The following is a 26,534-nucleotide window of genomic DNA, read 5'->3' on the forward strand; positions in this document are numbered from 1 at the left end:
GTCTCCCGGCCGCGACCGGGAGACTCATGGGCGGCGCACAATTGGCCCAGCGTCGTCCAGGGTAGGGGAGGGAATGGCCGGCAGGGATGTAGCTCAGTTGATAGAGCATGGCGTTTGCAACGCCAGGGTTGTGGGTTCGATTCCCACGGGGGCCAGTATAAAAAAAATATGTATTCACTAACTGTAAGTCGCTCTGGATAAGAGCGTCTGCTAAATGACTAAAATGTAAAATGTAAATGTAATTCACTACATTCCTAAAGAAAATAATGTACTTTTTACTCCATGCGTTTTCCCTGACACCCAAAAGTAATTGTTACATTTGAATGCTTAGCAGGACATGAAAATGGTCCAATTCACGCATTTATCAAGAGTACAGACGGATCCGGTGGTCTCACTAAACACTGATGCTTCATTTGTAAATTATGTCTGTTGGAGTTATATATTTGCTTAATATAAGGAATTTGAAATTATTCATACTTTTACTTTTACCTTTAATACTTAAGTATATATTAGCAATTACATTTACTTTTTATACTTAAGTATATTTAAAACCACATACTTTTAGACTTACTCAAGTAGTATTTTACTGGGTGACTTTTACTTTAGTCATTTTCTATTATGGTATCTTTACTTTTACTCAAGTATGACAATTGAGTACTTTTTCCACCACTGCGTTCTATAATGCTAATCTAGCAAGAGCCTGTACTATACTTTATTGTTCTCTACTCTACTGTATAGGACTAACCTTATAGGATCTCTGCAATTCTAAGATACAGCGGTTACCATGTTCCCATATCAGGAAATGGCCCACTGTTGTAAATGTCTAAGGACGAGAAATTCTGTGATTGTAGTGCTCTGGCTTATGTTTTCATGCCATATCCATAAACTCAGATTTGCGTGCTGCATACCTCTCTGGAATAAATGTTTATAGCTTGTATTAGATAACCCTAGTCCAAGAATTGCTTATCTGCACTAGCACCTGGACCGTTCATATCAGTTTCCTGGTATTTACTGTACCCGAGTTGACCATAATACGCAAAACTGACTGAAATACAGAATATGATGATGTTGATATATTGCATGTTTGAATGTGTGCTAATATTACTGTGTTCCTGCAGGTCTCAGCTGGCTCACCTCTACCAAGAGAGTACATAGACGAGGTAAGAGATTGGAGAGAGAGAGCGCTTTACTTGGTTTAAAACAGCGTAGTACAACTTTTTTGTTGTCAGTGGCAATGCGAGCTTATTAAGAGTTGACTCTTGTTCCCCCAGTTCAAAAGAGGTACCAGTGAAAAAGTATGAACCAAAGTCAGCAGAAAGCCTGAAAGAGCTGGGAGTTGAGCCTAATGTCCTCCTGACCAACATTTGATTAGCATGTCTCCCATTGGTTCCCTGACCTGATGATGATGATGCAGGGATAGAAATTGATAAGGGAAATGAAATAAACTTGCCAGTGGCTTTATTGAGAGGAGGGGGGTGGAGGGTAGGGGGGGTTGTGGTTAGATCTAATCACTGGGTTATGATCATCAACATAACCTGATTTGTCTATAAGGTCAGGATAGCCTTGGTACTATTAGATCCAGTTAGGAAGTCATTTGCTCATGTAAGACCTATTACCATGTTGTGCAAGACAACATTTCCTTTCACATGCAGCACCACAATCAACCAATCAAGCCATGTTTGTTTGTTTGTGGGCTTGATAAAATGGAAGGCCATACATAATCTTGTCCATAGGTGGCAACGTTGCGCCCTGTTAACATCACAGGCGTGGACTTGAGGAAGGGGGTGTATAAGGGGTATTTAAATCCAGGCCTCGATGTCCTCCGTACTGCCAGTTCGCATACAGTACTTCCCCTCTAATAAGATTTAGATCTGGGACACTAGTGACAAGTGAGTGGAATAGCATTCAATTAATCAATCAGCCAGCAGTACGGTGGAACTTACCACCTGGATATGAATACCTCTGGTAATACGGTACACACCCTATAGCCAGACAGATGTTGTACAGTCAGATGAGGTTTAAGGTTTTAGGGGATGATGCAATGTCACACTATACACATGGGTAGGAGGGAAGAGGAGAACGGTGGAAGGACTAAAGAGTATCTGACATGAACAAGTTCTGCCCCAGCTTCCAGCCATCCCCTTCGGTCCTCATTCCTCTTTCCATTCCCCACATACAGACATGCATATCTCGCTCTCTTGCTCTCTCTCTCTCTCTCTCTCAAACATGATTTGAGGTAATTATTTGATTAGCAGGGCAAATAGACCCTTGGCTTGGGTCTCCAGTCAGGGAGGGGGCTTAGTAGAGATGGAGGTTGGGGGTCTGTATGTTCAAACCCCATGCCTGGTTTAAATCACTGCTCTCTCAGGCGGCTCTTCAGCTGAGCAAATAATGAAGGGGTGTTAGCTAAGTTAATTGTGAGGGCTGTAACGAGAAGCAGAAGGCCTTGAGAGAGAAGAGCCAGGCACAGAGCCAGGCACAGAGCCAGCCACAGCAGAGTAACGTTAGGTCCTGGAGACAACTAAGGACTGGGCTCAGGATAGGCCAGTCAGTGGATCCTGGAATATTACAATTTTGGTGCTAAACAGACAGGGTTTTATTATCTCTGGGAGTATTGCCTGCCACGCCTAGGCACGCACACAAGCCCACCCACCCACCCACACACTGTCAAAACATCCTGTGTGTTCTTCATATGGGATGTCATATAGGGGATTGTTCCTTCCCCAGAAAGTGTCAATGTTGCTGTTAAACAGGATTTGAACTCCTTAGTGAGTATTGCCTCATCTCACCCCCCAAAGTCTGAACCATTGGAGCGAGTCATTGTTGCTCTAGGCGACTGAACTACCAGAGGGGACTGTAGCAGAGTGGGGTAGATTGGATACACTAGAGCCAATAGTTCCAACTCTCCTGACTCTGTAAAAGACCTGGCTCATACAATGCAATTATAGCATTCTCTATCTACGCCCACTCCTCTCTCCCACTCTCCCTTTTTATCTCTTCTCTCGCTCGCTCTCTTGCTCTCTTTCGCTCTTTCTGTCTTTCTCACAAGCACACACACACTGTCATATGAGCGAGAACTCCTGAGTCATTGACCGAGCTTCTCATAACCGGTGATATCCTGTTTTGGTAGTTAGCATTTGATATTCCCCTTGTTGAAATGATACAGATGAATACCTGCCCCTCTCTGTGCCTCACATCCAACACCACTGCACTTCAGACCTGGATGAGTTTCACATTGAGTTTGACTATGTTTCCATTAGATTGGAATGAATCTCTCGCTCACTCTCCCTCCCTCTCTCTCTCTCTGTCCCTTTGTATTCTAGAACATGAGTCTGGTGGCGGAGGGCTGCAGCAGTAACCTGAGGAAACAGATCCAGATAGCCCACCTGTTTGGAGTCCCTGTGGTCGTGGCTCTCAACGTCTTCAAGTAAGACTTCCAGTCTGTTTCAGTCTGAGCAGCTCACTAGCTGTATCCTTAGCTGGACTGGGCCTCTCCCTCTGTCTTTCAGACCCCGTATTGTGTATAGGCATGTAATGCAGACATTAACACATTCACAGACTTATGCAACACAACATGCATGGCTTTAGAATCCTTATACGCAAACCATATGAGGGTCAGTGACACACAGGTTTGCGTTTTACGTCAGGTCTGCAGGGTGGTCACTAGCTGGCACAGCCACAAAGTCATAACATCTGATTTTAAACCTAACCCAAACCTTAACGGCAGTTTTTTGCAATATAGTCCATTTTGATTTTGCAGCTGGCCCATCTAAAAGAAAATCGCTCAGTTCTGCCTCCAGGACAAGACTCATGAAAATACACGTCAACCTGCCAGGGACACACACACATTTGTTTTACTATCCTTGTGGGTACCAAACAATTGATTCCCATTCCAAATCCTATTTTCCCTAACACCTAACCATAACCTTAAAGGGATGCTTTTGGATTATGTCTCTGTCCATTATGAAGGAAGGTAGTTTCGCGAGCCAATGCTAACTAGCGTTAGCACAATAACTGGAAGTCTATGTGTAATCCCTAAATATCCCTAACGGCTAATTCTAACCCTAAACCTAACCCCAAAGCCTAAAATAGCTTTATTTCATTGTGGGAAATTGCAAAATGTCCCCACTTGTCCAATTTTGTTTTTCCTTGTTTCACTATCCTTGTGAGGACTTCTGGTCCCCACAAGGATAGTAAAACCAAAAACACACACACACACACACACACACACACACACACACACACACACACACACACACACGTATGTGTGCGTGCGTGCGTGCATGCGTGCATGTATGTATGCATGTATGCACACACAGACACACACACACACACACAGCAAGTGGCCCGTGTCATGTCTGGTGTAGTTGAGGTCCGTGGTTAGAGGACTTGGTGTGTTTGACATAGCGTTAGTCTGTCAGTGTGACTGAGGTGTTTACACAGGAACTGTGGCGTGTCAGAAGCTATTAGAATGTAGCTTTGGCCTTCAGGCCTCATTTAGACTAAATGGGCTGGTATTGTTAACCTGAACTTTAGGTTGCCATCTCATTTCAATTTCAATTGCTCCAATTTCTATGGTTGTTTCCCTGGTTTCCTCTATGGTTACCGTCTCCTTGGCTACTCTACAGGACCGACACCCAGGCGGAGATCGACCTGGTGTGCCAGATGGCCAAGGAGTCTGGGGCATCGGATGCCGTGCCGTGTCATCACTGGGCGCGGGGTGGCCGTGGCTCGGTGGATCTGGCCCAGGCAGTGAAGCAGGCCAGCAGTCAGCCCAGCCACTTCCAGTTCCTCTACAGCCAAGAGGTGAGAGACAGATACCCCATTGCACTACCACATCTAGCCTCTAGTTTACACTTCTAAGCGCTAATCTGGAAGTATTGGAAAGGAAGTAGGCTAAATAGATGGACTTGTCAAGTTTCTGCAGACCCTTCTGGCTTGTAATGCAAGAAGGTGCAGGAATTTGGTTGCCATGTCCAGTCATTATAAAATGTCCCGACTTAACATAATTTATTTATCCACAACACTTATCTGACACTGTGCTTTTGTTGAGCCTGTAAGGTGGGGTCATATTTATTTCTCCAACAATGTTAGCTTTACAGTACATGGGGAGCTATGCAGGGTTGTGGTCAATTTAGTTTTAATTATTGAATTCACTCATGAAGTGAAGAATTTACATTGAATTCAATTCTAATTTCAACAATCTTCAAGTTATGGAATTAGACTGTTTGCACTATTTGGATTGGAATTCATGCACTTAGTATAACATTTTTTACTGCAGGCCTCCCGAGTGGCGCAGCGTCACTACAGTTGGTCCAGCATCGTCCGGGTTAGGGGAGGGTTTGGCCGGCCAGGATGTCCTTGTCCCATCACGCTCTGGCGACTCCTTTTGTGGGCCGGGTGCCTGCAAGCTGACTTCGGTCGCCAGTTGTACGGCGTTTCCTCCGACACATTGGTGCGGCTGGCTTCCGGGTTAAGCGAGCAGTGTGTCAAGAAGCAGTGCGTCTTGGTAGGGTCGTGTTTCGGAGGACGAATGGCTCTCGACCTTCGCCTCTCCCGAGTCCGAACGGGAGTTGCAGCGATGAGACAAGACTCTAACTACCAATTGGATATCACGAAATTGGGGAGAAAAATGAGTTTTAAAAATAGTAACAAAACAAAATGTACTGCAGGATTTGTTTGAAATCATTTCAACTTGTATTTCTATATTTCCAGTATAGCTAGGCTGTCTGAACTGTGAGCGACATGATCACCCTGAAACCCTGAGGAATTAGAATTTGTGGAATTGTTGGGGATAATATTGAATTGGGAATATAATTATTGGAATTGAGAGGAATTTAATTATCTCGGAATTCAGAGATGGACTGACCTGGAATTTGAATTGAATTAAATGGAATTTACAGGGATTTGGAATTGAATTAGTTGAATTAACCCCATCTCTAGTTCTATGTGAAGCTATGGCAATGAGACTCACTGCTAGCTTGTTTGTGTGTAAGCACTGGGTGATGGTTAGTATTAGCATGGTGTAGCACTGACCTGTAATATTAATTGTTTGGAGCTTGTTAAACGGCTGTGACACACTGTCATTCCTCTGAGCCCTGTGAGAATGCTGTGGTCAGGGCCAGGGGCATAGGGGCGTGTGCTACTGTATCCCATCCAGTTCCTCCCTGTGACCCTATGAACGACCCCTATAAATAAAGCCTGTGGCATGTGGCGGAGCAGGACCAAGTGGCCTTTCCCCCGACCCAGGGCAATATCCCTGCTATGCCTCACAGAGGAGGTGTGAAGACAAGACTGGCCAAGACTGGGTCTGCTTTGGCCAAACCATACCAGGTGGTTACTCACGTGATGACAGGTGCGGACTGGCAATCTGCCGTTTTGGGCAAATGCCAGATGGGCTGCTGCATTTATAGCCCAGTGGGCCTGTCTGGCTTGGGTTTTATGCGCAAAATGATAATTATCTGGTTAATAATGGGGGCCTCAAGGGAAAAAATGTGCCGGTGTGGGGGTCTCGAGGGAAAAAAATAGGCTGGTGTGTTAGAAATGCCAGGGCTGATTTTCAGGTCCCAGTCCGCCCCTGCTTGATGAGTAACCTTGCTTGAGACCTGAAGACTTGAGCTCCCCTAGTCAGTCACACAATCATGACTGAGGTTCTCAGTCTTGCATTCGGGTTTAAGTTCAGGCTATGCACACAGTTCCTATAATAACTTTATAACTGTACAGTGTGGAATGTGTTGACCCAAAGTCCCTAAACCAACGGTCCTAGCCTTGTGGCATGGGGCATTATCCTGCTGAAAAATCTATTTGCAGATGGATACACTGTTGCCATGAAGGGATGCACCTGATTGGCAATGATGTTCAGATATCCTGTGGCATTCAAAGGTTGCTCCACTTTTATCAAGGGGCCCAATGTGTGCCATGAAAACACACCCAACACCATCACACCACCACCACCAGCCTGCAATGTTGACACCCGGCATGATGGATGCATGTAATCATGTGGTTTTCTCCATACTCAAGTACTCCCATCAGTGTGAAACAGCAGGAACCGGAATTCATCAGACCAGACAATGTTTTTCCAATTCTCCAGTGTCCAGTGTTTTCGTTCCTTAGCCCACTGCAACCACAGTTTCTTGTTTTTTGCTGAAGGATGTGGAATTCTGTAAGGTCTTTGGCTGCCATACCCCATTCGTGCTAAGGTACGACGAGTTGTGCATTCTTTTCTGGGGTCATTTTTGTACTGGACTGTCAGTTGACTAACTGTAGCCCGTCTGTTGCTCTGCACAATTTGTGTCACCCTCCTTTGTCCTATTTCATCAATGACCCGTTTTCGACCACTGGCCTGCCGTTTGCTGGATGTCCTTTGGGTGTTGGACCATTCTTGATACACACGGGAAACTGTTGAGTATGAAAAACCCAGCAGCGTTGCAGTTCTTGACACACTCAAACCAGTGTGCTTAGCACCTACTACCATACCCCATTCAAAGGCACTTAAATATATTGTCTTGCCCATTCAACCTCTGAATGGCACACATACACAATCCATGTCTCAATTGTCTCAAGGCTTAATAATATGCCATTTAGCAGACGCTTTTATCCAAAGCGAATTACAGTCGTGCGTGCATACATTTTTGTGTATGGGTGGTCCCGGGGATCGAACCCACTACCTTGGCGTTACAAGCGCCGTGCTCTACCAGCTGAGCTACAGAGGACTCTTTAACCTGTCTCCTCCCCTTCATCTGCGCTGATTTGAAGTGGATTTAACAGGTGATATCAATAAGGGATCTTAGCATTCACCTGGTCAGTGTGTCATGAAAAGAGCAGGTGTTCCTAATGTTTTGTACACTCAGTGTATATTATAATATCGTCTTTATCTCAAAATCATTGTAATGTGGTTAACCTTAGAAATCTAAATGAAAATTATTCAAATCTAAAAGATAAAATTCAACCAGAGAGCGCCCTTAGATCATGGGAAAGGCTGCACTTGACCATTGGCACTTGAATCATTCTCATTGTGAATGGCAAGGCCTGCTACGCTATGAAATCACACACTATTGCAGAGACTTTGATATTACCGGACGCAATTGATATGGTAAACTATTTTCGGGGAGGCACAGAAACTCACATCAATACCTTTGTCAGATAACACTGTTAAACGAAGAATTTACAGTGCCTTCGGAAAGTATTCAGACTCCTTGACTTATTCCACATTTTGTTATGATACAGCCTTATTCTAAAATGGGTTTAAAAAATAATACATCCTCATCAATCTACACACAATACCCCATAATGACAAAGTGAAAACAGTTTTATAGAAGTTTTTGCAAATTTATAAAAATATAAAAAACAGATTATTTACATAAGTATTCAGACCCTTTGCTATGAAACTCGAAATTGAGCTCAGGTGCATCCTGTTTCCATTGATCATCCTTGAGATAAGATGTTTCTACAACTTGATTGGAGTCCACCTGTGGTAAATTCAATTGATTGGACATGATTTGGAAAGGCACACACCTGTCTAAATAAGGTCCCACAGTTGACAGTGCATGTCAGAGCAAAAATCAACCCATGAGGTCGAAGGAATTGTCCGTAGAGCTCGGAGACAGGATTGTGTCGAGGCACAGATCTGAGGAAGGGTAGCAAAACATTTCTGTAGCATTGAAGGTCCCCAAGAACACAGTGGCCTCCATCATTCTTAAATGGAAGACGTTTGGAACCACCAAGACTCTTCCTAGAGCTGGCTGTCCGGCCAAACTGAGCAATCAGGGGAGAAAGGCCTTGGTCAGGGAGGTGACCAAGAACCCGATGGTCACTCTGAAAGCGCTCCAGAGTTCCTCTGTGGAGATGGGAAAACCTTCCAGAAGGACAACCATCTCTGCAGCACTCCACCAATCAGGCCTTTATGGTAGAGTGGCCAGACGGAAGCCACTCCTCAGTAAAATACACATGACAGCCCGCTTGGAGTTTGCCAAAAGGCACCTAAAGACTCTCAGACCATGAAACCAAGATTGAACTCTTTGGCCTCAATGCCAAGCGTTACGTCTGGAGGAAACCTGGCACCATCCCTACGGTGAAGTATTGTGGTGGCAGCATCATGCTGGGGGGATGTTTTTCAGCGGCAGGGACTGGGAGACTAGTCAGGATCGAGGGAAAGATGAACGGAGCGAAGTACAGAGAGATCCTTGGTGAAAACCTGTTCCAAAGCTCTCAGGACCTCAGGCTGGGGCGAAGGTTCACCTTCCAACAGGTCAACGACCCTAAGCACACAGCTAAGACAACGCAGGAGTGGCTTCGGGACAAGTCTCTGAATGTCCTTGAGTGGCCCAGCCAGAGCCCGGACTTGAACCCGATCGAACATCTCTGGAGAGACCTTAAAATAGCTGTGCAGCGACGCTCCTCCTCCAACCTGACAGAGCTTGAGAGGATCTGCAGAAAATAATGTGAGAAACTCCCCAAATACAGGCGTGCCATGCTTGTAGCGTCATAGCCAAGAATACTCAAGGCTGTAATCGCTGCCAAAGGTGCTTCAAGAAAGTACTGAGTGAAAAGGGTCTGAAGACTTCTGTAAATGTAATATTTCCGTTTTTAATTTTTTATAAATGTATAAATGTTTTACCCAATAAGTTATGGGGTATTGTCTGTAGTTTGATGAGGGGGAAAAAACAAAATAATCTATTTTAGAATAAGGCTGTAACGTACCAAAATGTGGAAAAAGTCAAGGGGTCTGAATACTTTCCAAATGCACTGGGAGTGTTGTCATTCACAATGGATGTAAAAAATAAAAAAACAAAATAAACAGACTTGGTTGACTTTCTGTGTAATGAAAATAAAAAACAGAAAACAGCATCAGTAAGTGTCCCACAAGAGTGATGACTGCTCACCTCCAACGCTTGGAAGGGCACTTTGGGACCTACTTCCCAATCCGTTGGACTGTGATCCTGGCTCAGTTGACATGCTGGTAAGTGAAATCAAACAGCTGATCGAGCTGTCATGTGACCGAATGCTGCAGACAACGCGTTCACGGGTCACTGAGGAGTTTTGGTTCCTGACTCGAAGGGAATACCCTACCGTCTCCCTCTGAGCATTAATGCCGCTTTCAAAACAACTGGGAACTCGTAAATCTCCGACTTCCGACTTCAGTGTGTTCAAGACAACTGGGAATTCTGAAAGAAATTAGCTCTGACTGGGATTATTTTTTTTGAACGGAATTCCAAATCGGGAACTCAGGCCTCTTTCTAGAGCTCCGACTTTCCAACCTAAAGATCACTGACGTCATAATTTCACCACATATTTTTCAGAGTTCCCAGTTGTCTTGAAAGCACCATAAACCTGATGGTAGCCTACCCTTCGCCAGCTCATATATGTGTGACCCTGGATTCAGTGCTCTTGTCTGCATTAAAACCAAATTTCAATCCAGGTTGGATCTGACAGCAGAGATGAGGTGCGTACTGTCGACCACGCCCTCTGACTTTGAGAAGCTCTGACACGACATTCATCAAGCACACCCATCTCATTAGTGGTGGTGAGATAAGGGACATTATGTCAGACTAATTTGCAATCATAGCCCCACATTAAAAGTACACTACATTACCAAAAGCATGTGGACACCTGCTCGTCGAACATCTCATTCCAAAATCATGGGCATTAATATGGAGTTGGTGCCCCTTTTGCTGTTATAACAGCCTCCATTCTTCTGTGAAGGCTTTCCACTAGATGTTGGAACATTGCTGAGGGGACTTGCTTCCATTCAGCCACGAGCATTAGTGAGGTCGGGCACTGATGTTGGGCGATTACGCCTGGCTCGCAGTCTGCGTTCCAATTCATCCCAAAGGTGTTCAAGTTCTTCCACACCGATCTCGACAAACCATTTCTATATGGACCTCGCTATGTGCAAGGGGGCATTGTCATGCTGAAACAGGAAAGGGCCTTCCCCAAACTGTTGCCACAAAGTTGGAAGCACAGAATCGTCTAGAACATCATTGTATGCTGTAGCATAAAGATTTTCCTTCACTGGAGCTAAGGAGCCTAGCCCGGACCATGAAAAACATCCCTAGACCATTATTCCTCCTCCACCAAACTTTACAGTTGGCACTATGCATTGGGGCAGGTAGCGTTCTCCTGGCACCCCCAAAACCCAGATTCGTCAGTCGGACTCTGCGACGAGAAGGGGGTCTCTCTCCACCGCTGAGGAGCCTGTTTTGTTTGCCTGTTCTAAAATAGTGTTTTGTGGTAGAGAGAAGATAAAGACAATTATGTGCCTGTCTGTTTTGGAGGGCAAGGGTTGACTGTTATTTTTTAGTTTTGGAATTAGATTACCTGACAGAGACTGAATTGGGTTTATTTGAATTTATTTGCCTCTATTTCACTGCACTATTTCTGTCCCTCCTTAAATTGCGTATGGTACGTTTTGTCTTGACCACAAACTCTTTTTTTATCACATTGTACTCAGAACAATTTGTTGAAGATATGTATGTATGTATGTGTTCTCACAAAAATGTCTCACAATACCAAGATAACCCTCAAGGAGTGAGCAAGGTCAATGTGTATTTATACTGAAATTGTATGTGTTTGCTTCATATGTCAATCAATCAAATGTATTTATAAAGCCCTTTTTACATCAGCAGATGTCACAAAGTGCTATACAGAAACCCAGCCTAAAACCCCAAACATCAAGCAATGCAGATGTAGAAGCACGGTGGCTAGGAAAAACTACCTAGAAAGGAAGAAACCTAGAGGAACAAGGCTCTGAGGGGTGGCCAGTCCCCTTCTGGCTGTGCCTGGTGGAGATTATAACAGTACGTGGCCATTAAGGCCAGATTTCTCTCCAAGATGTTCAAACGTTCATAGATGACCAGCAGGGTCAAATAATAATCACAGTGGTCACATGTCAGTACATCAGGAGTAAATGTCACTTGGCTTTTCATAGCCGGGCATTTAGAGGTTGAAATAGCAGGTGTGGTAGAGAGAGAGAGTTGAAAACAGCAGGTCTGGGACAAGGTAGCACGTCCTGTGAACAGGTCAGGGTTCCATAGCCGCAGGCAGAAGAGTTGAAACTGGAGCAGCAGCACGACCAGGTGGACTGGGGACAGCAAGGAGTCATCAGTCCAGGTAGTCCTTAGGCATGGTCCTAGGGCTCAGGTCCTCCGGGAGGGTAGGGAGAGCGAGAGAATTAGAGGGAGCATACTTAAATTCACACAGGATAAGACAGGAGAATAACACCAGATATAACAGACTGACTCTAGCCCCCCGGCACATAGACTATTGCAGCATAGATACTGGAGGCTGAGACAGGGGGGAAACCCATGTGCGTGAAACATGCATTCATTTCCCTGTTTGAGTTCCTGTCTTTGGGAGCCCGTCCAGAATCTAAGGAAAAAACATCAGCTGGTTTGAGTTAGTGAGTTTGGAAAGTTGTGACTTTGATTAACTGATCCTGTTATAGAGACCATGCAGGGTTGTGTGTGTTTGTGCGTGTGTGTTTGTGCATGCGTTTCTGTGTGTGTGTGTTTGGGTGTGTGTTTGCACCTGTGTGTGCGCGCGTGTGTGTTTGCATGTGTGTGAGTTTGCACGTGTGTGTGTGTGTGTGTGTGTGTGTTTGTGTGCTCACGTGCATGTGCGGGGGTGTGTGTAGGTCCATGGAGCCGTTGCTTGTCTCCCTGATTAGCGGTAGCATCATGTAGTGGAGTTATGTTTCCTCAGATGTCCGGCCAGTAGAAGGGTTTATGACCCTAGGCTAACTAAGGCCTTCTCAAGAAGCAAAAGACATACAGCATTCCCTAGGTTGTTTTTAGTTGTTACTCTCTTAGCGTTTGTCTACTGATTTAAATGTGACAGAGAAAGACCTTTAAAGGTAGACTCAGCGATATGACGTAGATGCAGAAAGTAAACAGCATAGTGGTACATTTCCGCAACAACTAAAAGCATTGAAGCGCGAGGCTCAACTGTGACAGTGTGAAAGCGAACCCGTGCACAAGCGTAGACACTGTGTGTGACTGTGCTTTAAGGTTTTAGTTTCGTACCTTTCAACCTTTTGAGACTAAACGTCTGTTTCCCATAGGTCCTTGCTGAATACTGTCCTGTGTCTTCTGTCCTCCCAGACCCCCATAGTGGAGAAGATTAGGATGATAGCCCAGAAGGTGTACGGGGCTGATGACATCGAGCTGTCTCCAGAGGCCCAGGCCAAGATAGACTATTACAACCAGCAGGTGAGGTCACCATACCAACCAGTATGAGTTAGCTACACATGATATATTGATGCTTTTACATAGTTACTTTCTCATGCACAAACACACATTAACACACACACTGAATTAATTAAGTTGTCTAATTATGTTCCTGTGCTCCTGCCCGCAGGGTTATGAGAAGCTTCCAATCTGCATGGCCAAGACCCACCTGTCCTTGTCACACTTGCCTGAGAAGAAGGGCACGCCCACCGGCTTCACCCTGCCAATCAGAGACATCCGCGCCAGCATCGGAGCGGGATTCATCTACCCATTGGTGGGAACGGTGAGTGGTCTGGATTCTGGAAGCACAGAGACTGAGGGCCTATTAGTCTCCATAGGGATTTAAGGCAGGGTTAAGCCAAACATTTTTACAAAGCCTTGTCTTTTATCATGAACACGGTCTCGGTGACCCACTTTTGGTTCTCAATGTGTCTCGTGTGAGAGAGAGGTAGAGAGTGGAGAGAGTCACAGTGTTTATGAAGTGAATATGTCTGTGACTATTCTTTGAGTGGCAGGGTGTGTGTGTGGTTTTTATTAGTGTCCCTTGTGTGTGTTTGACCCTGCCCAACTGTGCCTTCTCAGGTGTAGTCCCTCTAACCAGACCTCTGGTGCCAGAAATGCCAGGAATTTCTCTTAAAGATGTGTGTGTGTATGACTTACTCTTACATTGCTGCTCTGAGGAATGAAAGATCATCTGAGTTTTAAAAAACCCCATCAACAACTTACTCAAATTCCTTCTCTCGTACGGTCCTCAATTCAAACATTAGTCAGTTAGAGGCCTCCCGAGTGGCTCAGCGGTTTAAGGCACTGCATCGCAGTGCTTGAGGCGTCACTACAGACCCGGGTTCGATCCCAGGCTGTGTCGCAGCCGGCCGCGACCAGGAGACCCATGAGGCGGCACACAATTGTCCCAGCGCGTTCACGCTGACTTCAGTCGCCAGTTGTACGGTGTTTCCTCCGACACATTGGTGCGGCTGGCTTCCGGGTTAAGCGAGCAGTGTGTGTCAAGAAGCAGTGTGGCTTGGCAGGGTTGTGTTTCGGAGGACGCGTGGCTCTAGACCTTTGCCTCTCCCGAGTCCATACGGGAGTTGCAGCGATTGGACAAGACTGTAACTACCAATTGGATATCACAAAAAAGGAGTAAAACGTTTTTTTTTTTAAAACAATTAAACCTTAGTCAGTTAAATCTTTCATCCGAAGCTCTGCTTTAAACCTCATTCCTTTCCACCCTGAACACTCTCTCTGTTATTAAGGAAGTAGCTAGACTTCCTTTGCTGCCCGCTGAGTCTTATCGCATACGCAGACACACCGGGTTTCCATGTGTCTATCTATTACCCTCTACTCTCCTTTGGATGTTCATCTTCTGAACTGGACTTAACCCATGACCTTCCTGATAACCCCAGAGCTGGGTTGGGCATGATGGCTTGGCTGGATGGAGCCGGTTGGTGGGCAGTCGTGGGTCGTGCAGGAAGTTAGGCGCTTCCTGAGAGCCGTTGCACCCCCACTGTTTCACCGGCATGCTGGGTAGGGACGGCCACCGGTCAGTAGGATGTCTCCAGCCACCCGCCTCCACCGCTTTGATCTGCTAGTGCCTGCGTAGCCATCAAGACCCTTGAACTACGACTCCTGACCCCGGAGGGAATTTACTAGCATCTCCTTGAACTCTCCACCTTTTTCGTCTGGCCCATAGTCCTCCTGGCGTCTGATTTAGATCCATGTGTAAAGGGTAAGCAGATTAGTTCCTGTAATGTACTGTCTTTAGTTTGGTGAACTTGACCTTTTTATTAATTGTATTAAATTAATGTCTGAGTTATTTGTTCATTGATCCCAATAAGTAGCTTTAGGTGAGACTACTGTGTAAGGCAAGTGCGCGTACCGCGACCATCTATGCGTTTGGGTGTGTATACTGTAGGTTTTCTTAACACGTGCCAGAGTGTTGATCTGACACGTGAGTGTGTTTTTGAGGTTTGTTTGTACAATATGCTTGTGTATTAGCTAGTTACTTGAGTGAATGTTTTGTCTGGGAGATGGGTTGTTTTCGCTGCACCTGCCTTTGTGAGCGCGAGACCCAACGTGAGGAGAGAAGCAGGGACGGCACACAGTTTAATTAGCACTGTTGTGGTTGTCATGTCAGTTTTGTGTCACCCTGACCTCACGGTCATCTCGCTCTCTCTCGCAGGTGGAGAGATTTGACCAACTGAAGGCCCCGGGGGAGTGATGAGGGGGAGGGGAAGCAAGGGAGGGGGGAGGGGCAGGTGTGGGCCTTAGTTGGGTGAGGAACCAGGAAGGGGCTGATGTCATTTCCCAGATATGTGAGGGAGGGGTCGCAGGGAAAACAATAGATCTCTGTAGAATCCATATCCCATTAGAGCAGGGATTCAACCAGGTTTTTTTCATATATATATTTTATAAAAGTGGGATAATATAATTTTTTTTCAATGTTTTTATGAATATCGCTAGCAACAACAGACCAAACAAAAAAAATCTGGGTTGCCACTTTGCCTGGGCGGGGGTCCCTGTGCAAGAAAAGATTGAAGACCCCTGTTAGCCGCCTCTACCTCTACTCTCTATAAAGCTCAGAATAGCTGGAGTTTATAGATCCTGTCCACTTGTCCAGCTGTGCCTCACCTAGAGGTTATATTTAGAGAGTGTTGAAGGTAGCTACACACACCACACAACTTTTGACCTGGAATTCCAAGCTCTGTTTTGATTTGTGTAGTCCTGACAATTCCAATATTGTAGAGAAGTCAAGGGAGTGCAATCCATGTAATATAAAGGGTTCTAATCTACAGGTTCTGTTTGAACTCCCAACACACTCGCGATGACATCCCAATCAAATGTGAAACCAATTTAACATATGAAGTACACCATAAACTAATACGCACACCAGCCTAAAGCCTCACATCTTATAATTTAAGCTACTTGTTACAATTCCCCCCCATGTGAAAGGTAGTGCGTCTGTGGGTTGTCAACTCCTGTAGCACTTCCCTGGCTGTAGTCAGAAGAGGATAAAATGGACTTTCCAAAGTTGTGCAGTCCGCCTCGTAGCTCCTGAAAGAGACCCCTACCTGCCGCAGGAATGCGGTGCGACGGGTCATATTTACAATTTACTACTGTGAAGTGTCTCACTTAAGGAAGCACACACTCACACAGGTCAGTGTTCAAAGCTGCCCCCACTCATCTCTTATTTATTTATTTGCACCAAAGAAAACAAGTGATAGACAACAATACAGATAAAAACGAATTAAAAACTAAAAAACTGTGTTGCAGGTTGGAAGACCAAGGGCTGATATGAAAACCACACCACAAAAAAAGTACAAAAATAAAGTTTTGTTAAAACAAATAACAAAACCTACTAATTATAAATGTATAAATTAATTTGATCAGTAATCACACACAAAAAAAAAACTTTAGTTTAAATGTGAGTGTATGAGAGTTAGGCTATATGGAGGAGGTTACTGAGTAGTTTGGTTCATCAGGCTGACTCCCAGTCTTCGCTTGAAGTTAGGCCCGTCAGTCAGAAGAGCGCTAACACACGCTAGCCTATCTATCTACAAAGCTCCTTTTCTGAGTCATTCAGATGTCCAACCACACTCACACAGACAGACAGAGTGCCATTTGATTCCCCTGCAAATCATATCATCATATTAGCCATTATGGGTGGACACTGTCTCCACCATGATGAATTATCATCAGTCCCTGGGAGGAGAGGTAGATATGACTGGCTGAGGCCAGCCAGAGTCTTGGACTTGGTTCATTTAGAGCTGAGAAAGAAGCTGCGTCGAGATTAGTCACTGTGGTAGGAAGAGTAGAATCAATGGTGGGTTTTTGTGGTATTTCGTAGTATCCCGAGTTAAGAGCCCCCAGCTCCTCTCCAGTGCAGTGGAGGGGCATTACGCAGTGATAGAATTTGTGCTACATTGTCAGCTTCAGGGTTTTCCCAGACAATGGCGCATTGTTTGGGAATAATGGAGGGAATTTCTTGGCAGAGCTAGGATTCCATCTTTAGCCGCAGAGAGTCCGTATTTTACATGTTCCGACAAGTTCCCCGGCTGCCTCAGCAGGAGTGTGGGACCAAAGGAGAACAGCACACCTATTGTCACAACCTGAACAAAATCTTCTCCATCAACCTCTCCTACCTTCCCTCCTCTGTGACAGTTCAGTATTTTAGGCCTGCTTTAACTCCGCTGACAGGACTGTTTATGACCTCTTCTCTCATTGTAATGGCAGTGTTATGTAGCCTCTATGATGCAGGTTCACATTAAGTGTTACCATAGCTTTTTACTATTAAGTGTTAATGCCTAGTAGTCACTAGGGACTACTAAATTACAGTGATAGTTTTCCCCGCTTGTGTTTCTGGTAAGCCTTTGCTTAAATTTTTTATTACATTTTTATTTAACCTTTATTTAACCAGGTAAGCCAGTTGAGAACAAGTTCTCATTTACAACTGCGACCTGGCCAAGATAAAGCAAAGCAGTGCGATTAAAAACAACAACACAGAGCTATCTCAAGAGACATAGCTAGAATTAACCGGTGCCCCCGCACATTGACTCGGTACCGGTACCCCCGTATTCATCCCCCTTGGCATTTTTCCTATTTTGTTGCATTACAACCTGTAATTTAAATGGATTTTTATTTGGATTTCATGTAATGGACATACACAAAATAGTCCAAATTGGTGAAGTGAAATGAAAACAATTACTTGTTTCAAAAAATTCTAAAACATAAATAATGGAAAAGTGGTGCGTGCATATGTATTCACCTCCTTTGCTATGAAGCCCCTAAATAATATCTGGTGCAACCAATTTCCTTCAGAAGTCATATAATTAAAGTCCACCTGTGTGCAATCTAAGTGTCACATGATCTGTCACATGATCTCAGTATATAGACACCTGTTCTGAAAGGCCCCAGAGTCTGCATCACCACTAAGCAAGGTGCACCACCAAGCAAGCGGCACCATGAAGACCAAGGAGCTCTCCAAACAGGTCAGGGACAAAGTTGTGGAGAAGTACAGATCAGGGTTGGGTTATAAAAAATGATCCACAACTTTGAACATCCCACGGAGCACCATTTTAAATCCATTATAAAAAAATTGAAATAATATGGCACCACAACGAACCTGCCAAGAGAGGGCCGCCCACCAAAACTCACGGACCAGGCAAGGAGGTCATTAATCAGAGAGGCAACAAAGAGACCAAAGATAACCCTGAAGGAGCTGCAAAGCTCCACAGCGGAGATTGGAGTATCTGTCCATAGGACCACTTTAAGCCATACACTCCACAGAGCTGGGCTTTACGGAAGAGTGGCCAGAAAAAGCCATTGCTTAAAAAAAAAAATAAGCAAACACGTTTGGTGTTCGCCAAAAGCCATGTGGGAGACTCCCCAAACATATGGAAGAAGGTACGCTGGTCAGATGAGACAAAAAAAAATGTGTTTGCTTATTTTTTCTTTAAGCAATAGCTTTTTTCTGGCCACTCTTCTGTAAAGCCCAGCTCAGTGGTGTGTACGGCTTAAAGCGGTATATCTGTTCTATGTGCGCTTTTTCTATGCTTCCCGTTAAGTTTAGTTTTTGCGTCTTTTACTTTCGTTTTTTTACACCAGCTTCAAACAGCTGAAAATACAAAAATTTTGGTTTTGTGTATTTCACAGTGGTTTAGATGGTACAATGATTCTCTACACTATACTTGCTTGTTTAGTAACATGAACTGAAATTAGGTGAACTATTCTAATTTTAGCAACCAGGATGTGGAAGAGCGATTTCTGCATAGTGCATCTTTAATAGCTCAGCGTTTATTTGCTTAAATCACTGAACACGACAGTTGCTTATTAGAGACAGGCTTCTATTTGAGCCAGGTTTCTTTCCTTAATGCACACAGCTTTTGCTCATTTGCATAGTTCATTGTTTAATTCCAGCATTAACTTCCAGCATTTTAATACATTTCGTCATTTCCTGCACTGTTATCATTTACCCACTTTGTCATGTTTCTTTTGTCTTAGTATGCCTTTATTTTGGAGGAAAAAACTTTTCCTTGACAGAAACATTTTTCTCCTCTTTGACTGTGCATCTTCGGCAGTTCTTACCTCCGCCACTAGAGGGCGAGCAGCTGATTTCTGGGAGTCTGTGCTCCCAAAGCTCCCTATTTTTGTGTTTGCCAGTTAGCTAGCAGTTCTCAGCTGTTAGCAGCCAATGGCTAGCAGTTCCTTACTGGCGATAAATTATTATTGCAATTTTTTTAGTCATTGCTGAGTTATTTAATGTAACAAATCAAACATTAAACAGTAACTTTGTAAACAGTTCATTTAGAAACAGGCTTTTTATTTGCTGAAATGTGTGCCATTGCCCAGCTATTAAAAGGGACAGGCGACCAATGTTCTGTATAAATGGCCTCTAAAATATATGCAAACAGACATAAATGTCAACATTTTTAGTTTTCTTGGAAATCTGTGAGTGCTACTATGATACAATATCAGTACTTGTTGCATTTATAACTTGTTTAAGTCCTATCAACTGACTGCATTGTTTGAATGGAATGTTGGCATATTGGCACTTAATTTGAAAACTTAATGAAATAATTCCGCTAAAACTGGCTGGCTAGCTATCTAACAAACATACAGTGCAGATAAATTCTTCCAATTCAATATTTTACACAATCTTATCACAGCATCTTGATTGAATACTTTCTGAAGGCACTGTAGCATCTACCCACCCTATGGCCTATTAGCATCTACCCACCCTATTAGTTAGACCTTGTTAAGGATTCCGCATGCTTCCCAGCCGAAACAGTTCGGTAGTTTGTGCATATATTATGACATTTTGTGACGTTTATGTTCATTTTGGACTTCGGTGAGGGTTTTTTCGGATGTTCAGGCACACAACATTTTTACTGGAGGCAAGCCGAAGTCTACGCCCCTTCGTCTGTGATTGGTCAACAGTAGGGATTCTTCAATAAAGTCTTTGTTGTCATTCAATGAGAGACGACTCATTTTCATGCACATATTTTCATATAAGTTAGATGTTATATTGCGCGACTAAGATCTCTTTGGCAAAAACATCAAAATTAATGACAGATTTCTTGAGTTATCTTAGATTAATTCTGACTAATTTGAGGAAGTGTATACTGGCTACGGCATCTCTAAATGGACAAACGGTACTATTGCCACTTTTTTCTCGTTTTTCAAGCTAAGGTATTTTAATGGAGTATGCGACCACACTCGTTTTGTCCGGCTAGGCGCCAGCCGAACTGAATCATGCTGACGCCTTTAGCCAGCCCCCCTGATTTAAACCCAGATTTTATTGGCTGGGAAGGGGCATGCCATCCATTTATTTCAGTAGTCAAATGGCCTGAGAGATTATGGCAAATGACCTTTCAAATGGAGGACGCCTGGACGAAGGCACACCTGTTTGTGTAGTCACAGGTGCATTACAAATGTAGATGCAAAAAGAGAGGGCAAGTGTCTCCCTGTGTTCCCAAAAAGGGAAAGTCCAAAATTTGAACATATTGATTGTTTTGGATAAATAAACCATTGTCCATATTGGAGAGATGATCATTCCTTCCAGGGTGTTTTCAGAGCCAGTCCTATTGACCATAGGCATACTCGTGACTGTCCTTTCACATGTCCTCCTCTTTTCATGTCCATGATTTCATTATGCCTAATTCCCCCGCCTCACTCCGGAATAACATTTAAGCAGTCAGTTGATTTTAATTTAATGTACCTCAGGATATCCTCTCTCTGTTTAACCTGTTTAAAGTTCTTAGTCCTCTGTGACACTGTAGCTGAGCTCCAATCCAAAACTGCTGCAGTGCCCTTTTGCCCTAATGACTCACCTTCTGAGATCGAGATGCCCAGTCCCTTAGTTTCTGTAATACCGTGTCAACAAGTGTAGAGAGAAGTAGGCAGGTTTTTGTTTGGAATGGAGCCGCACATGTTATTGCAGAAGGAGTGTATTCTCTTCATTAGTGAGAGGAACGCCCTGTTGTACTGGGCAGTTAGTTGTCTTCTCCTCTCTTGCCCCATACTCCCAGTCATACCCTCACTCTGGCTCTTTCCTTGAGGGCCAGAGCTATACGAAAAAACTAGGAATTATCACTCAATATAAGATATTTAGGCTTGCTTAGATTTTGCTTTTTGCAGTGCAGTTCTACAGTTTACTAGGGCAAGGGTGTTTCGCTGCCAGAGGATTTTGACCTGGTTTGGTGGAAATGCAAAGCACAATGTGTCAGCTTTGTAACTGTAGCCATTTTGTGCAGGGACCATGATCTCCCACCTTTCCACCCTCTATCTTTCAGGCTGGTCTAGTTTGGTTGGTTTACTTACAATTTAAATAATGTGATGATGTAAATTTTTTGGACCCTCAGATGGGGCAAATTGACCAAAGGACCGACAGTCCTTTATGATGGGTTTTCAACCCATTTGGCAATCACTCTCTGAGTCACATAGATGGGACTGTAGAAGTCATAAGGAAGCCCCTTCCTTCATCTTGATTTGAACTCCAGCAGACTGAATTAAATTAGTTTGGATTATAGTAATTCAACATCAGATCAGTTATTTCATTGTAGAAAATATTTTCCAAACGTTGCATCCCACTCTTCATGATTACCATTTAGCAGCTGTGTTGTGGCGTTGTCATGAATATCTGGGGGTGCAGAAGCGCAATGCAGTAAACACACAATCTTGTCATTTACAGCGGCTAGAGTGTTTATGGTTGGTCTGGGAGGGGTTTTATTAAAACAATTATATGTGCACTAAATACCAATGACCATATAGTCCTGTAACTTTTCCTCTTGATTTGATTTGATTTATTAGGATCCCCATAAGGGAAAGGGGGATACCTAGTCAGTTGTACAACTGAATGCATTCAACTGAAATGTGTCTTCCGCATTTAACCCAACCCCTCTGAATCAGAGCAGTGCGGAGGGCTGCCTTAATTGACATCCATGTCTTCGTTAGCCGATGCCAATGGTGACAGCTAGTCTTACTGGGGTCAGCTCTTGGAGCTGAAAGATGATTGGCTGAATGAAAAATACTTCCTGTGTTGTCATGTTCTAGCCTAACTCGAGGTTCAACTGTAGGGCCAGCTTAGATGGTCAGTAATAAGTTGCGTAGGATGGTCATTTTGGGCTAGGCTGTGCATTAGTGTAGTTTAAGGCTCTTGTTAATTTGATTTGACCTGTTTTTAAGTGAATTTGTTTACTGGCTCAGAAGGCTAGTGTTTGTTTCACCACATAACTTCTGTGTGAAACTGCAGAGGAAAGATTTATGAGTTTTGTCCATCGCTACAGATGAATGTATGGGTCTTCTATGAAAAGAAAGCTACAATAGCTACTGGAATACGTTAATCAGATCGATCTGAGATAGGCCTACCGGTACTTTGACAGTAGTGGACCATAGAAAGTAAAACAGTGGTCCTGTTATTTGTCAGGGAATCTACAAGAAACATCTCTATTCGGGGAAAACTGGTGTTGGCATAATTCATCTGGACTGTAAAGATGAGGTCTGGACTAATCATTCTAGTTTATCCTCCTTTCCAACAACCACTTCCTTGTCGTCCTCTCCATTCTGCTGATCAAGAACTTTCAGCCCAACACACATGACCTGATCCATAGCATCTCAACAGAGTTCTAATGACACATGCATGACTCCCAATCAATTGGTCGCTTGAATTGGCCAACTCAGCTGGCTGTTCCTATTGGCCACTTTGCAAATCGGCCATGGTCGTTGTCCAATCAACTCCTTTTCTCTCTCACTGGGCCCCACCCCTCCTGACCTTAGTCTCCCATTAAATTGGATTTAGTTTAGTTTTTCTTGTTTTTCTTAATCTCCTGTCAAAATCACATTCAAATGTTATTGACTCTGGCTGCGTCTGGCTCTCATGCGTCACTTCTGGTTAAGTTATTAGAAGAAACCCAGCTCTCTGGGCTGGAGATAAACAGTGCAGTGAAGACCAGAGGCTGCTCTGCTCAGGGCTCTCTTATGGACTTATTTTAGTGTTTGTAAATCTCTGTTAAACTTGGAATATTTCCTGTTATTTTCAATAAAGAGTTTAATTTATACAATTAAAGTAAACTAATTAATTGAAGACTCAATTGGGAATTGAACTGAATACAAATTGAATCAACTCAAAAGGAATGCAAGCCATTTTACCTTCTTTCACAAGTGATTGCTCAATGCTCACAGATGACTAACTTGCGCTTTCTCTACCTCCTCTCTCCCTCTCTCTCCCCCTCAGATGAGCACTATGCCAGGCCTGCCCACGCGACCCTGTTTCTATGACATCGACCTCGACCCAGTTACCGAGGAGATCACTGGGCTCTTCTGAGCATGCTTCAGGACAATCACACAGGTAACCTAGTATTCCATTTAAACCATTATGACTCCGTTTTTATTTCCATATTAAATATAGCTGAACATTTTGGTCATATTCATTTCTAACATCTAAATCGATCACACATTTTGGACAAGGCACAGATATAGATTTTACTGTATTGCACATCATTCATCTTATTCCAATTAATTAAAGAAAAGTTTAGATTTTACTCAGTGTTTCAGTGTTATTCCCTATTCACTCAGCACCAAGGCTATGGCCCTAGATTTAGAGATGCACTCAGTCAGTCAGTCACTCACTTCTCCAACGTTCTGATTTAGTCTCCTCAGACTTTAGAAAAGCCCCTCCTGCCCTGTAAGGGAGCATGGTGAGGACCGGAGGAAGAGCCCCCCCACCCTCCATGGAAGACGCTGAACCCTTCTAGTGGCACCACCTACCAACAGGGTTCCACAACACCACTGAAAAGGCTGGGGTCACTCTTTTGCACATCAATGATATTAAACCAAAAAGGCCTAAGGCCTAACCATGCTGTATTTCTGTTAACCGTAAATGATTTTTTTGTTACTTTTTAAGTTTGGTTACTGAGATGAACTACTATGATATCTTTCATGTCATGGTGCTGATTTTTTATTTTTTTTCATTTTTCTTAAAATGTGGCTTAATATGCTTTTATTTAGTGTAATGCAGTAAAAGTGCTCATGCACTAAATTCATGTTGTACGCACAAGTTGTTTTAAATGTGGTTATCTTGCCTCGTCTAACATTTCTTAATCCACTATATCCTGCTAAATGTCACAGGGTGACTGTTAGAGTTTATTTACTAGCTGTGTGCTGATGCTCTACTTCTACTTAATGCTGTTTAATTTGATGGATTATGGAGTCTATTACATGGTTTTCTACCGTATAACAACTGTGCCTTTTTAAATAAACAATTTGATTTACTCTACAGTTCTGTTGAGTTGTCTTGTTTGAGTTGTTGTCTTGTTGTTCACACCCAGCAGGTGAGCAGAGAACATCCCATCTGTTGTTTGGACACAGACCTCTTCCTGTTATCACGGGGCTCTCTCTAAGGAGATCCTCCAAAACAAACACAGTGACAATGGCTATTTTTGGTTTGGGTGAAAAATGTACATAGGCAGACTTGAACAGTTGAATACACTCACTCAGTCAGTCACTCGTGTGCACAGTCAAGTAGACGCATACACTCACTAATGCATGCACATTAACCTACACATGTGCAAACACAACAATGCCAGAATGCATAACAACAAATTCACACACATATTTAGAGTTTAGCCCTCGGTGGTCTCTGTAGAGGTGGTCCTGAAATCCAGGCCTCAGAGCCCGCCCCCTCACAGCACCCCAGAATGTCAGCTCCGTCTGTCATGGTCTGATGTTTGTGTTGCTACGTGGTGCCTGTGTACATGTGTGCTCGTGTCATAGCTGGCATTCCACACCTGCTAGGTCCGTTATTCCCTCTGTTCTCCGGGGTCTCTCTAAGTACAGTGTGTGTGTTCCACTGTCAGAGGGAAAGGAATGCACTCATTCATACTGAGGGGGCTGTAATTCTATATACTGGACTGTACTGTGTGTGTGTACGTGCTGGACTTAACCTCTTTGTTTTGGGGTGATGACAGATTGAAGAGCTTTAAATCATATTCCGTCTCTGTCATAGGAATGAATTGCACTGGCAAGTCTGAGTCTTGGGGTTGTTTATGCATAGTGTTAATCCTGAATCAGTCCAATTCCACTGAGATAACTTGTGATTTATGTGAACAAATACAACAACTTCTCCCAAGTTACGTACAGGTAGATACTGCGCTATGACTGAGTTTATACAGTGTTTAATTTCAGTTTAATTTCAGTACCAAGGACAGGTCCTACATATTTTGTTGTGTATCCTTAAGGAGCAGTACTACTTACAGGTGTGTGTGTGTGGATCAAGAAGCTCAAGTATTTTACATATTGTATGTAGCCTATTTGACCCATGTCTAGTTTACATATGTTGTTTGTCCTGGTTTTCCACCTCCCTTATAGCCTAATGACGGGGTCACCTGGGCCAATTAGGGTGTGTTTTGCCCCGTGAAGAGGTATACGTGGCATCCCTGCTGTACCCATCCCGTAGGTTAGCTAGCTCTAACCTCTGGCTCAGTCAGAAACAGGCTAGAGTCACTACCACTCTCACACCCACCAGTATAAAAAAGTTAACTCTAAAAAGTCATTAGAAGCTCACTACATTCTTTCCCACAAACATTCTAGCTACCCCCTCTACCTCCCCTGGCCAAGCCCACTCACCCCCATCTTCCTTGTCCTAACCAACATACCCCCCTTCTGTTCTCCCAGCCCACTTTCCACATCTCGTCCCCCTGTCTTAGTTCACTGACACCTATCTCCTCCCATGCTTCTGTCCACTCAATCCCTCGCTCTCACTTGTCCTAACCATATCACCCCTCCCCCCCATCCAATCCCATTCACCTCTATCATCCCCTGTTGATACCCTCTACCGTCCCCTGTCCTGGCCCCTTCATCCTCCTCCTGTGACTGGGTAGCAGGGTGCTGAGTGCTGGTCAGCATGGTGAGGCTGAACACACATGCCTATTGTTCATTGCCAAATAAGTTTTTTTTTATTACGATAGACGAGATGTCTTTGGAGAGGAGCCCAGTATTGATGCCTGTTGTCTTGGCTGTGTGTGCATTTCGCTCCTCGTGTGTGTGTCTGCACTTGTGTGAGACACACAGCCAGCGGTTGGTTGGTTGGTGCCTCAAATGAGCCCCGACCTCGCAATCTCCGGGAAAGGCTTTCACTTTAATGAGATTCCTCCTCCTCCCCCACCCCTCCTCCCCCATATTTTCGATGACATCAGAAGTTCCTCCTGTGGGCATGGTGAAGGTCGCCCAATGACGGAGCCCTTTAACAACACAGCCACCCTGTGGCCCAGGACCAAGGGCCTCACCATCAGCCCAGTGTAAATACTGTATTCTCTCCCA

The 26,534-nt window shown here is 44.1% G+C and overlaps 1 protein-coding gene across 2 annotated transcripts in view; it reads left to right on the forward strand.

Annotated features, from left to right (window-relative positions):
* mthfd1l (methylenetetrahydrofolate dehydrogenase (NADP+ dependent) 1 like) overlaps positions 1–24,492 on the forward strand; it is a 76,338-nt gene extending 51,846 nt beyond the window's left edge. For both annotated transcript variants that reach the window (XM_084149551.1, XM_084149552.1), the window contains exons 21-27: positions 1,119–1,160; positions 3,324–3,427; positions 4,629–4,806; positions 13,098–13,205; positions 13,354–13,506; positions 23,452–23,565; positions 23,868–24,492. In XM_084149551.1, the coding sequence (XP_084005677.1) occupies positions 1,119–1,160; positions 3,324–3,427; positions 4,629–4,806; positions 13,098–13,205; positions 13,354–13,506; positions 23,452–23,541 (675 nt within the window). In that variant the 3' untranslated portion in view covers positions 23,542–23,565; positions 23,868–24,492. The remainder of the gene's footprint in view (positions 1–1,118; positions 1,161–3,323; positions 3,428–4,628; positions 4,807–13,097; positions 13,206–13,353; positions 13,507–23,451; positions 23,566–23,867) is intronic.
* The last annotated feature ends 2,042 nt before the right edge of the window (positions 24,493–26,534 follow it).

Source organism: Coregonus lavaretus (assembly GCF_964263955.1).
Source record: "Coregonus lavaretus genome assembly, chromosome: 31".
Classification (NCBI taxonomy): domain Eukaryota; kingdom Metazoa; phylum Chordata; class Actinopteri; order Salmoniformes; family Salmonidae; genus Coregonus; species Coregonus lavaretus.